This window comes from Thunnus maccoyii, chromosome 17 (genome assembly GCF_910596095.1).
Source record: "Thunnus maccoyii chromosome 17, fThuMac1.1, whole genome shotgun sequence".
NCBI classification, from domain to species: domain Eukaryota; kingdom Metazoa; phylum Chordata; class Actinopteri; order Scombriformes; family Scombridae; genus Thunnus; species Thunnus maccoyii.
The window spans coordinates 22,431,653-22,444,536 of NC_056549.1; the positions used below are offsets into that span (position 1 = coordinate 22,431,653).

Below are 12,884 nucleotides of genomic sequence, written 5' to 3' on the forward strand. Positions count from 1 at the left end.
AAAAACCTGAAATTATGACATCAAGTACATGCAGTCCTGAAAGCTCCTCTTTAATGTGTTGAAACAACCTTTCATACCCATCGTGAAATTCACTGCAGCTTATTTTGAAAAAAACACTCTACAGGTAATGGCTGCGTTTGTTGACGTTTTCATATTTGAACGGTTGAATAACCACATGGAGCGTGTTAAAGGATAAAATAGTTTATTTTATAGTCTCATAGTAAAGGTAGGCCTCAACTTGCAAGACAATTGTTGGCAGTATGTACAACATACTTGTAATTTCCATGGAATGGAATCGGACAAACAAAGACCTATTACACTAATTATATCCTCCTAAATGGAAATAAAATGGAAACAATATACATACACACACGTTTCCTAGACACGCAAAATGCTTCCTTTTTTCCTTGGGGGGGTGGGGAGGGGGGGGGGGATTCAGCAACAATGATTTTTAACTGTGTAAAGCACAACACATTGACAGGGACTCATTTCGCCTCCTTGTACTGCAAAAGACGGGAGCTACCTTTTGACATTCAATACCTATTTTCATACCCTTAAAGGAGAACTACGAGTGACAAATTGGCATTTTCCCATGACTTGTGAAATTACTACAAAATGCATAACATACTTTTGAACTTGAAAACATCCAATCAAGGCTTCTTTTTTTTTTTTTAATAATAATATATAAAACGAGATGCCTAACGTATTCAGCCACCTAAAGTCATTCACTACTTCAAGCTAAAGGACAAAATACGATACAAGTTTAGGAATATTCTCTTTCAAAACATCAAATTCAACAAAGGAGTCATGTCGTCTCTTTTTTTTTTTTCTTTTTTTTTCAAATCTTGTGTTAACAAACGTGTCAAGGCAGAAAACCTCTGCAATCCTGTGGGCCTGAGGTGGGTATCACTTTTAACATTTGCTTCAAAGCATCTTCACATTCTTTAGTGGAAAAAGTAAGCTACAAATGTTTTATTTTTTTTTTTATTTTGTTTTAAAAAGGTAAACTTGTCCAGGACGATTTATCTAGGTGTTGTGTGTGTGTAAATTCTAAACAGGTTTTTATCAAGAATAACAAAATAAACAAAAACAAAAAATATATATAATATAGCAGTGCTTGGAGGAGTACACCTGGCGCGCCCTTCCCCCCCAAAAAAAACAACCCGGGGAGGAGGAGGGGCTACATTGAGGGTACAAAAAAAGCATCAAGTCCTTAAGTAGCCAAGCTGCCTCTTTTTGGGTTTTGGATTGTTGACGTTGCTAGGGGGGAGATACCAATGACGGAGAACCAAAGAAAAGAGAGGGAGAGGGATGGGAAGAAGGGTGTATCAAGAAGGGGAAAAAAACCTGAAGCTCTCTAGATGGATCGAAGCGGTCGTCTTCCACCCTGCCGGCTTCCTCCCTCCTGTTCTTGGAGATTGGGTGGAAAGAGGGACGATTGTGGCGGCGGCGGTGTGAGGAGGTTCGAGGGGTCATGAGTCTCCAGTGCGAGTCCACCCAGAGATGGAGGAGAGAGAACGAGGAGGACGGTGAGGGAGGCCTGTGGGTGGGTCGGCATGGCGAGGAGGGGAGGGGGTGGGGGAGGGCGGGAAAGGTCGATGAGCCTCGAGAGCTTTGAAGGCTGCGTTTCCTCTCACCTTCCCTCGTGCCCCGCCGCCCGGCCTTTTTTTTTTTTTTGTTGCCAGAATTTAGTAGAGTGGCCCGTCTAGCTGGCCTCCACGCGCAGCTTCTTCCTGTTGGGCGGCTCCTCGGCCTCTGACTCGGAGCTCGAGTCTGAGCCTCCGTCGAACGCCGACACGGCGCTGCCTTTGGGGTTGGTGTACAGGCTGCTGTCAGACGATGAGTAGCTGGCCTGGAGCTGGGTGGAGCCCTTCACCTTCTCCAGAGCGCGGACTGCAAAACACAGAAGAAGAAACATGAATGAAGGATGATCAACAACACAGTGTTCCTTTAAGCTGCTCCACACCTGATCTTTTTGTCCGTTAAAGTATCAAAATAATGAGTCAGTGAAGAAAAATTCAGGCTGGGAAAACACGACTGAACATATTGTTTGTTCAAATGGAATCACTGCAATTAGAAGACGTTGAATCAAACACTGGGTGAGATAAGATGATGGAATAAAATGAGCTAAAAGATAAAATAAACTAAGTTTTAATTTGATCAACTTGGAGGTAAAAGGAAAAATAAGCTTTTCTCTTTTTTAAAGAAGTGATTGGAGGTTAAAGTAAAAGTATAAAAATGTTTACTGTATTTCTTTTCACACTTTAATTTCCTCATCTAACTGATAATATTATTATTTGATGTATTTAAATGTCTTTTGTCAGTCTCGGTGCTCCATATGACGCTGCTGGGTTTCAGTCTTTGGCTCGCTGTCAAAGCTTCATGGGAAATTCTTGATGATTGCTACAAAAAAAAAACACATCACTGTTTTATCTGTTATCTGATGTCAAGATGGTAAAATTTAACTATCCAGTACAATACTCAGACACCCGTCTGGCTCAGAATAAGAACAGAAACCCACAGTGTTTCCGCTTTGAAGAAAGACTGATCGAACAAACGTCAGTGAGAAGTGAGTAACAAAGGAAAGTTGAACAGAGGCTTTCCAGCAGTGAGGGCGGATTTCTAATTTCTTCTTTTGTTGTGGCGGCACAGACGGCTGATTTGAGATCGGGACTAAATGTTCTGAAACCGTCCGTCCGCGTGCTCTTTTTATCACTCCAACATGCAATCAGCTCCAACATGGAAGTGAGGCATTTGGATTTCCACCTTTCCTGTTCCCAGTCTCAGTAGCCTTTGAAGGTCAAATCTGATTTGCTAAAGTCAAACATATCTGAAAAGGTCACAGGGATCCCAACTATTATCAGCAGGCAAACATTACTGAACACTAACGACTGCACCGAGCCGGCACAGATCTTCCTCGTTTTTTTTTTTTTTTTTATATTTGTCTGTATAATTGGCCGACGGCTGTAGAGTCTCCCCAGCCTGAAGGTTAAAATGATGATGAAAACGTCTGAAATAAGCAGTATTGTTACCTTGCTGCTCCAGCAGCGCGTTCTGCCTCTTCAGGTCGTCGATATCCTGCTGGTGCGTGTGATTTTTTCGCCTCATGTACTGGATGTACTCTGTGGCTTTGTCTAGGATTTGAGCTCGAGACGCCTGTTTGGTAGACTGCTGTTAGTGACACATGCAAAAATTGAAGCAATGACGCAAGTATACAGAGTACTTATCAACATTTCTCACACAAAATCTTCTGCTACTGTCATGACTGTACAAAAATTTTTTAAAAAAAGCTGGCCCTGAGGCCGACACGCTGCAGGCTCAAACTACTGCAGGAGGACTACAGGGGGGGAGAATCTAGGACAACGCTGTGTGTTCCTGCACAGCTTGTCTCCTCTTAACCTCTTAAAATCCTCCAGCACTTCACAGCCTGACGTCCCACGAGCTAGGTCACAACCCTGACACATTACTGTCAGGGGCTCGTCTAATTTACAGCAAACAAAAGTACTGCAGCAAATCCCCCCCCTGAGCTGACTGACTGACTGGCTGACTGGCTCTCACATCACATGTTCAAGGGACAGCAGATACAGATTATTATATTATGACAAACATTTGCAACATCTCTTATCAATGCAGACTTGTTGATATGCTTCATCTGGCATGTACATTCATTGACGTAGCAGCATTAGTAATTAGGGCTGGGTATATGAGTATGCTAGATAAAGTTTCTTTCTACTATGACTGATAGCCAAAGTAGGAAAATGAAACCTTAAAAGATTGAAATACTTTTATAAATGAGACATCAACTTAACAGGATCAGCAGCTTGTTTTCTCTACTCATTTCTTTGCTCTTTAAGACGTCAGAAACTAGTGAAAAATGTTCAAAACAACTTCCCAAAGCCAAAGGCACTGAGTTTAACATAGAACTACCAAATATTCACATTTGAGGACTATGAACTTTTTTTTTCTTTTTTTTTTTACAAAATCCTTTTGCCAAAGTTATTAACTGAAATTTTATCTAAACACATGCAGCTGCAAGAGGGTTTTGCCTGAATAAAATCATCTAAAATGGGCAAAATTCTGATTCAAATCAGGAATTTTTGGATCTAAGAATAAGTAAACAGGATTAAATATGACCAGACATTCGATGCCAGGTTTCGCTACTTGGCAGTCTCCTAAATTCTTTTCTAAGGACACATTTCAGTCTGTAGCAAAAAAAAAAAACTGAAGTCCAATACCCAGCCCTAATATCCATCACCTCTTCCTCCACAAGAGAAAATACTGCGTTTTGGCTCTAAGACAGAGCCGTAATAGCAGTACGGCCGTGGGAGAGAGGTGTGGGTCGAGCGCTGAGGTGGCTGTAACTCAACACTTTACAAATTATCAGCAAACATCACTCACATCATCTCATAACTCCCCCCCCCGCCCCCCTCCCTTCCTCCTCTTCATGCTGTGTGTGTGTCTCAAACTGGTCTTTTAGGGGAAAATACAATGTGTGCCCAGTTCCTGAACCCGCTCCAAATGCTCTCAATGTCATGGATGTCAAAACAGGAAGAGAGCAACAAAATTTCCTCATAATAACTTCCTGACGCTGGTCCAAGTATTTAGACTGCATCACTGTCTTGCTGCTGCCAATCTGTACTCTTCCACCATCTGCCCTCCTCCCAGTTCCTTCAACTATTTCCCTCCACTGACACACATACAAAGCAAGAAAAAAAAAGACATCTGCATCTCTGAATATACTCCAAAAAAATTAAAATGACCTCACAGTAGAAATGCCCTCACCTCTAAACGTCATGAACAGTCAAACAGTCATTAAACACACAGCACATTCAAGCAAACAAATTGTCAAAATACAAAAATATCTTACATGAGTGACCATCATTTGTGTGCCGGGAGGACTCCCAGGCTGAGCTTTACCAACCTTTTCTCCCTGCAGGGCGGGTACCGAGTCCCGGAGGCTGTGAAAGCTGTCTTTGATGTGGTCCCTACGTTTGCGCTCCAGCGCATTGTGGTGTGCCCGTTTGTCTGCCTGCAATGAGAGAGTCACAAGGCCTTCAGCCTGGCAGCGGAGCAGCGTGGGTAGAAGACGGCGGGTGTCCGGCCGTCCCCCCCCCCACCCGCTCAACCTACACAAACCGCTCTGCTGCCAAGTTCCCGCTCTGCCTTTACGACTAGGACAGTCTGTGTAGTGAATGCAATCAAATATCGTCATATGAGAGGTAGACGGCAGTGACTAGCTACGTCTGATTTTTAAATAAAAACGCCAACAACATCCACGATAGACTTTTCTAAATGTTTGATGTCAACATAAGCTGCTTTCTGTTATTCTTCCTGGTTGCAGAGTTTTAGAAAAATTCAAGTTGTAAAGCTAAGATTCGTGCAACGTCGGGCTATTGCATAAAAATTAGAAACTGATGCGCAAAACTTGAATTTGGATGCTGTTATTTGGTGTAAACCTTGTCAGTCAGCTACTTAAAGGTAGGAAAATAATTCCTAATTTTTTTTACTGTGGCTGGTGAGTGAGATAAAAGTGAATTATAGAAAAAAGAAAACTCAAAAATTGTACCAGATGAACTTCCAACTGTTCAACAAGCAGATTGATTCATCTGTTTTTCTTTGTTTGCTGTGTTTTAGGGATTCTGAGGGTTAAATCAATCAAACTCATCTATAAATGTTACAAGTTACAAGAGAGACAAGTGTCAAAACATTCGAGAAGCCGTAACTAGCAAATATTCTGTCTATTTACTTGAGAAACTAGACAAGCTCAACATTATTCTTCTCCACAACGGTTGCACAATCTAACCTGATTGAAATATCATAAAATGCCTCCAACTTTGCTTCTGGATGAGGTTTAAAATACACACAATGATAATCATGGAAGAAATGTACAAAACTCTTTTCATTTATCTGAACCGCAGAAGCTCGTGAGCTGTGTGAAATGTGTTAAAAATGACTTGGCAACATTAAGGAAGATCCACCCAAGTCATGTTCTGCAATCGCAAAATTTCACTATGAAAAAAAATGTTGAGTTTTGAGGATATCCTGCTAACAGACAAATGGAGATAAAAAAAAAAAACAACCTTCCTGGCAGACATTGTGACAAATAATTGATCATCCAAATTGCCGTTACTTAATTTTCTGGCATCCTACTAATCAACTAACTGCTGGCATCACTGTCAGCCAACAACCTCCAGTTGTCTCAAGAGAAAAGACTAAATAAACTACAAGTTGCTGCCTTCTGTGGCCGTTCTGCTTCTGACCCCGTGCTGTCCCCTGTTCTTCCATCCCCCCTCCGCTACCTTGACCCGAGCCGACCCCGCGGTGCATTTCTGTCCCTCCTTCTCTGCAGGAGCGCACGGGAGTGGCCGTTCAAATTAACGACCGGGTCAAAGGCATGACACTGGAGGAGGGCGGACGGGAACAGCGGATCCTGGATTGAGGATTACACCCGGCTGAATTAAACGACGCGATGACCGACAAGGATCTGATGAAACGTCTGTTTATGGAGTCGTCACTGGAGATTTGCCTTTTTGTGGCTGAGGGTTCAGCAGCTGCGGCTCTGTTTCCTCTACTCGCTTCTCCAGTGTGTCTTGTGTTTTCTGCAGTAAACAGCTTTAAAAATCATGTGACCTCGCTGCACTGGGTCAAATTTTTTTTTTTTGTGTGCTTAATTTCAGGCTGCTGTAGTGAATCAAACTCCACATTTTTCACATCTCATGCCAAGTTAAATAACTGACTTAATCACAGGAACCTGATCCCTCATTTTTTAATATATTCTCCATTAACACGCAGGGCTTGAAGCGGTTGGGAAACAACATCTAACAGGCTGAAAATTACAAACACACATTTGCATTCTAATTACACTGTAAAGGCATAAGATGGCTGCCGTGATCACATGACCAGGGGTCGGGCCGAGCAGATCAGTTTGAACTGTTTATAGGCCGAATCATCACAGCCTCCAATCAAATCTGATTCTTGCCTAATCCCAGCTGTCACCAGATTTGAGTCCAACATCCAATCACCTCTCTTCATACACCTCTAACAAAACAAAGCCTGATTTAAAATATTAGCAATGAAACAGCACGACGACGACGACGGTGATGATGTGGTTACAACTTTGCCTCAGGCAGACGGGACATGGTAGAACTCATGTGACCCGCTATCATCTGACTCATTTTTGCCCGCTCGTCGCAATAAAAACCAAAGCGGCCACAAGTGAGACGACACACACAGGTTAGAACAAGCTTTCAGCGTGTCATGTGTTTGGTGGGAGGGGCGACACATTGAGAGTGACTCACTTACGAACTCCTGAAACTAATATAAAAATCATGCTGTTGAGTTAGCCACTTAATGCTAGAAAACAACCCCACCAAGTCAAGTATTAGCCTAAATGTCATGCATACTGTACAGAGGCCGTCATAAACACACATTAATAAAATTAACTGCATTTTTTTTTTTTCTCTCTCCCCCCACAATGCTCGTCATGTGATTAGTCTGGCTGGCATGGTGACAACTGCTCCTGCGGCCTGTTGCGCAAGAGCCATAAACCAAAAGCAGGAGAGACAAATCCACCGGGACCCATGTGCCTCCTGGTATCATACACGAGAGGCGTGACTCCACTCCCTCCATTAACTCTGGCATAAACAAACACATGACGGGTATTGATGGCACGCACAATTACAGGTCTGGCAGCCATTTCCATATGTGCCCGTTTCACTGAATAGAAAGCAGGTTCACAAAGTACACATGGCTGATTTCTTGTGTCTAACTAGGACTGGTGAGACATTCAATTATAATATAACCTGGAATATTCTTCACACTTGTACTGTGGAGTTATTAAATTCCACTTTTAGCATTTATCATTATTTTAAAGTGGTGTTGAACACGTTTGGTGACACAACACTCATAAAACATTTGAGGTGTTTATGAGGATGAGCTGAAAAAAGAACTGTTCTAATTCTTTTTTTAAAAAAATGAATTTATTAATGTTCATGTCTGAAAGTTAATTAAGATCCAAGCATGTATTCAAGCACTTCTCTCTGGAGCTGCTCCATATAAAATTACAAGGCAACTGTGGCCATTAAGTGCCCTCGGTGATTTAAATTAACACTTTGCTATTTGCCACTTCTAACACTCTTAACCGCGCTCCTGTGAAAAAAAAAAAAAACTTTTCTAGAGTCATGTGATCCGACAAAGCTAAAGTTTTAGTTTTACAGACTTCAACTGCTCTATCAAACGTTTTTGTATTTAGTTTAACACTATAATCCCACTACAGGGTGAACCGCAGTGCTTTATAGTGGAGGCGGGCCACGTCGTCTGAAATAAAGACCACCTCCACTTATCAAACAAAAGTTAACTCTTGTTTGGAAAAGGGGCAGAGGTTGTGGTTCACACAGTACATGCTACATATTTGATGGGTGTGGCTGGTGTTTAAGCATTCATCTAGAAACTAAACCGATCACGAGATCAGATGCATCAGGATCTGCGTAGCTTGTCACCTCTGCTCAAAATGATTCCTCCACTAGCGTGTTTGTTAGTTTTCATTACAAAACACATATTTTGTAATATTACATGTCATGTATGAATAAAATATTAACTTCTAACATCTCTTGCCAATGTCTACCATATTACTTTATTACCATTTTTCCTTTTAATAGCAATAAATATTGGATTCTGTGAGACGACAAAGGTTTTTCTATACTTTCTATACAAATACAATAATGTGTCATGGTATATTGAATTTTATAATCATGATATTGATATATATATATATATACACATTTTATTTAAAAGAGTAGTTGGACAGATAAAACAGAATAAAGTCTGTTTTTGGCAAATCCAACAAATTAAATACCTGACAGATGAAAGCACTTCATCATAGAGAGATCATAGATCATAGAATGAAATTAAAGCAACAGTTACATCCTAAATGATGAGAATCTCTAATAGATGACAAATGTATACTGTCTCACAATTTATATCAGGACAACCCCACTGAGATGTATATATATATATATATCTCACAAACATACTTTCTAAAATGATGTACAACTTCCAGTTATTTACAACTTCTAGTCTCATGTAGCAAAACTCATTTCATGTATTATTAACATCTCAATGGATGTGAAAAAAACAAACTGGGTTAAACGCCCGATAAATCATGATAGAAAAGCCAATGACCTACTCTGTGATGGTTCAGTGAATCAATCTACTGTTATAAATACAGGTAACTCTACTCAGACATGTTGTGGTGCCTTCTTAGCTGCGTGCTATATAGTATCTGAGTTGTTAAGTACATCAGGCACCGTGAAAAACAGGTGTCCAATTACCTAAGTGCAACCATTATGTATTCATCTTAAAACCGATACCTTTTGCTGGCTGCCTAAAACGACGCACCAGCTGAGCTGCTGCCTCCGTTCTATTCATACCTGACCATGACACATTACATAACCGCTCCAGGTGCCGAGTGGAAGAGCTGGTGGCTGCTTCTTTTCGGCTACTGGTGGTCGTCTCGCATTCTCTGCATGAGAGCCTACACTTCTGTCAGGCTGCTGGACAACGTGGAAAAACCTTTCTCGCGCTAATAACAGTGGAAACACCAATAAACCGGAGGCTCCAGTGGGCGAACGAGGCCACCGTTGCAAAAATATAACGTTTAAAATAAACAGCGTGTCCTTTCATAGTTTGAGGTTGTGTCAAAGTAGAGCTGCAAATAACGGTTACTTTAATTATTGATTCATCTAATGATTTTTTTTCTTTAATTACTCATTTGGTCTATAAAATGTCAACAGTGAAAAATGGCCATCACGAGCTCTCAAAACCCTGTGGTGATGTATTCAAATGTCTTGTTTAGTTCAACTAACAGTCCAAAACACACAAATATTCACTTCAAAATGATATAAAACACAACAAAACTACTTCTTAATTATCAAAATTATTACAGATTCACCTTCTGTCAGTTGCCTGGTCATTTTAGCTCTATATTCAACCCTAACATACATCAAAGACATGTATGTTAGGGTTAATACTCCTGTCATTGCCCCTGACCAAAGAACTGGCAAAAAGAAGTTGGTCCTGGGGCGCTGCACTGCAGCTGCTCACTGCTCCTAGTGTGTGTGTGTGTGTGTGTGTATAGGATGGGTCATATGCAAAGAATCAGTTTCCCCATGAGGATCAATAAAGTACTTCTTCTAAACATGACACAACGCGTACGATATGTGAAGTCTTTGGTTCTTTGCATCTACTCGTCTCTGTGGCTAGACAATCGCTCTCTTATCTCACTAGCTGAGACCTATCTGCAGACGACAGACCCGCTATCTATGTATAGAAACCTATTCACGTCTGCCACACTGTGCCCAACATTAGTGCTTTAGGTTTTTCGATGTATTTTGGGCTTTTTTACATCGAAAGAGTGCAAATTTTATAGCATAATTAGCTGTGTCTTAACAAGCAGGTGCGAGTTTAAGCCGGTGGCTGCTGAATTCACCGTCTCTTATGACAACTCTATAAAAATTACTCATCTGTAGCTTATTAACATTAATTCCGAGAGTTGGCAAAACCACAAAACAAGAAGTCTTGGCTGTATAGTGGTTAATGAGCTCTCTGCACGCCACTATATGTACATTAAGGCTTGGCCAAAGATGGTTTTATGGGGAGATGAAACACCACTCTGTATCATCTGTGTGTTTGAACAACTAATGAGCGGGATGTGTTTTTCTACATAGATAATCTAGGAGGTATCACTCCTACTACACCGCTGTAATCGATAAATATAATGCAATTTTTGAATGTCGTGACTATGTTTGAATATTACTAAGTCATGTTAAGTAAACTACTTATGTAATATTTTAATAAATATAAGCTCTTCTACAGAAAACTCAACAATCAAACAACTGCATTATTTTATCTGATTTTATCAAACCAGATAAGTTTGTGATTGGTACAATCTTGTTTCATATAGACCCCAAATCAGGGGCTGTAATTAATTTATAGAAAATCACAATATTGCTCAGTAAAATCCTAATTTGACATTTTTCCTTAAAACCGCTCAGCTCTGTTTGCACATGTGCAGATTTTCCTTCATTCAGGACTAAATACACAGATATGGAAGCAACTCTGAGGCGCACACGCAGCTATGACACTCAGAACATACATATTTATGCTTATAGCTTCAGTAATCAAGTTAAATATCACTAACTGAACTGTAATCGGGTTAAGGTTTCTCATGAGGCTGTGCAATTGAGCTCTGGACTGCACCAACGCATAAAGTAACTGTGGTGAAGAAAGGTCTGCTGGAGGGCAAAAGCAAAAAAAAAAAAAAAAAAAGCTCTGACTGATGTTTGCTGTCTGAATATCAGTAAGACATCCTGATAAAATTTCATACTACAGATGCTTTGATGTCCCTTTCAATCTGAATTGTGGAGATCTGACTGGAGGTAAGGAGACTGTGCTGTGCAGCCTGTGCAGGGTGTGTATGCGATGCAGCTATACGTCATTCATTTAGGCTGCCAGCCCTTTAGTGGCCTGTCGAGAGAAGATGGCTCTAATCACAGGCTGCAACACAGGAAGACATCCCGCTGCAGCCCTTCCTGACACGAAGGCTTGTCCGAGATGCAGGCGCGGCCACCGCTCCTCTAACAACATGCAACAGCATCTATACCTCCGCCACTACATCCTCATCGTGGATGCAGCACTAAATGTAAACGGTCTCTCTCTCTCTCTGCTCAGATGACCTAGATGTGTAATTTGCAAACCTGATCATGAGCGGAATCCCCGCGGTATGAAGTGAACCGTCGGGGAAGTCGACTCGGAGCGACTAACCGGCTGCCACCGAGCACGGAAAGCTTTGTATTAACCGGGAAAAATAATAAACATGCAACAGAAAAGCCTTTGTAGCGGGATAAAGCTTTGGTCTAAATATAGATGTCGTGTCACCGTGTCCCTATGGCCGCGTACACACAGCATGGGGGAAACCCTGCAATGCTGCTGCCGAGCAACAATCGCTGCACTGTTATGGATGTGGATATTCAACGCTATGAAAAATGACGCGAAATTGCCGTGCACAAATATTAATTTATAACATAAATGTAGCTTTTCCACAAGGCAGCAGTACTTTCACATTCGCTTTGAAGTCACATCAACATCCACAGTGTAATCTTACCAATCGATTAAATAACATAATTAAAAATAAAATAAAATAGAAAAGAGTAGACTCTGGTGGATTAATTCACTTTGCAACAGAGAAACATGTTTCGACATTTGGACAAATCCCCCCAGCATTACGCACCACACAGTGATATCTCGGTGATTCTTCCTGCAAAGAAACAGAACAAAAAGTACAATTGTAGCCATAATTGTTCAGCAAATCTTACTGTTTCGCTGAAGTCACTAGAGAGTAAAATAATTTAGCAAATTAAAAATGTTTCTGAGCAAGAAAAACTAGTGTTGCTTATCTATAAACTAGATTCCCGAGAAATAACACTTATCAGACAGAACGCTAGCCAGCTTATTGGTAGCTAACGCTAGCTGAGCAGCTAGTTCGGCTAAATCCAGCCAGCAAGCAAAATAACATCGTTAAAAAGGGTAAAAGTGGTCATACTCACGTCACTATCGACTTCGATATCATCGTTATCACTCATTCTTCGATAAAATAGTCAAGTTTAAAGGGATGGGTGGCTAAAAAAACAACATGAATCAGTTTAGCACCAAGCGGCGCTCCAACAGACAGACTGCTAACAGCTCGCTCTGTTTGGACAGACCCGAGGAGGACCGTCTCCACGTGACTACACACCACACACTAGGCTGCCGCTGTACAGCACGCATGCGCGACATCCCGGGGGCGTATGGGAGTTGTAGTCGCTCGTGAAGTTTTACCGTAAAGTATC

General features: G+C 41.2%; 1 protein-coding gene across 6 annotated transcripts; it reads right to left on the minus strand.

Moving 5' to 3' along the window:
• Positions 1-185: 185 nt before the first annotated feature.
• On the minus strand, positions 186-12,793 carry max (myc associated factor X). 6 transcript variants are annotated; one of them, XM_042390049.1, is made up of 5 exons: positions 12,603-12,792; positions 12,287-12,313; positions 4,868-5,029; positions 3,033-3,171; positions 186-1,893 (listed from the first exon to the last, which is right to left on the minus strand). In XM_042390049.1, exons 1-5 carry the CDS (start codon positions 12,636-12,638, stop codon positions 1,706-1,708), a joined length of 552 nt encoding a protein of 183 aa, XP_042245983.1. In that variant the 5' UTR covers positions 12,639-12,792; the 3' UTR covers positions 186-1,705. The 6 variants fall into 6 exon arrangements, with proteins under 6 accessions (XP_042245983.1, XP_042245986.1, XP_042245985.1 ...); XM_042390052.1 differs by having other exon boundaries at positions 3,033-3,156; positions 4,922-5,029; positions 12,603-12,789; XM_042390051.1 differs by having other exon boundaries at positions 4,922-5,029; positions 12,603-12,788.
• Positions 12,794-12,884: the final 91 nt, after the last annotated feature.

Bases quoted from the DNA above. Each gene is read 5' to 3' on its own strand.
- max (XM_042390049.1), bottom strand. From the start codon at position 12,638: ATGAGTGATAACGATGATATCGAAGTCGATAGTGAC. The intron at 12,314-12,602 runs GTGAGTATGACC...GTTTCTTTGCAG, and splicing joins ATATCGAAGTCGATAGTGAC to GAAGAATCACCGAGATATCA. The intron at 1,894-3,032 runs GTAACAATACTG...TGTGTTTTGCAG, and splicing joins CGCGCTGCTGGAGCAGCAAG to TCCGCGCTCTGGAGAAGGTG.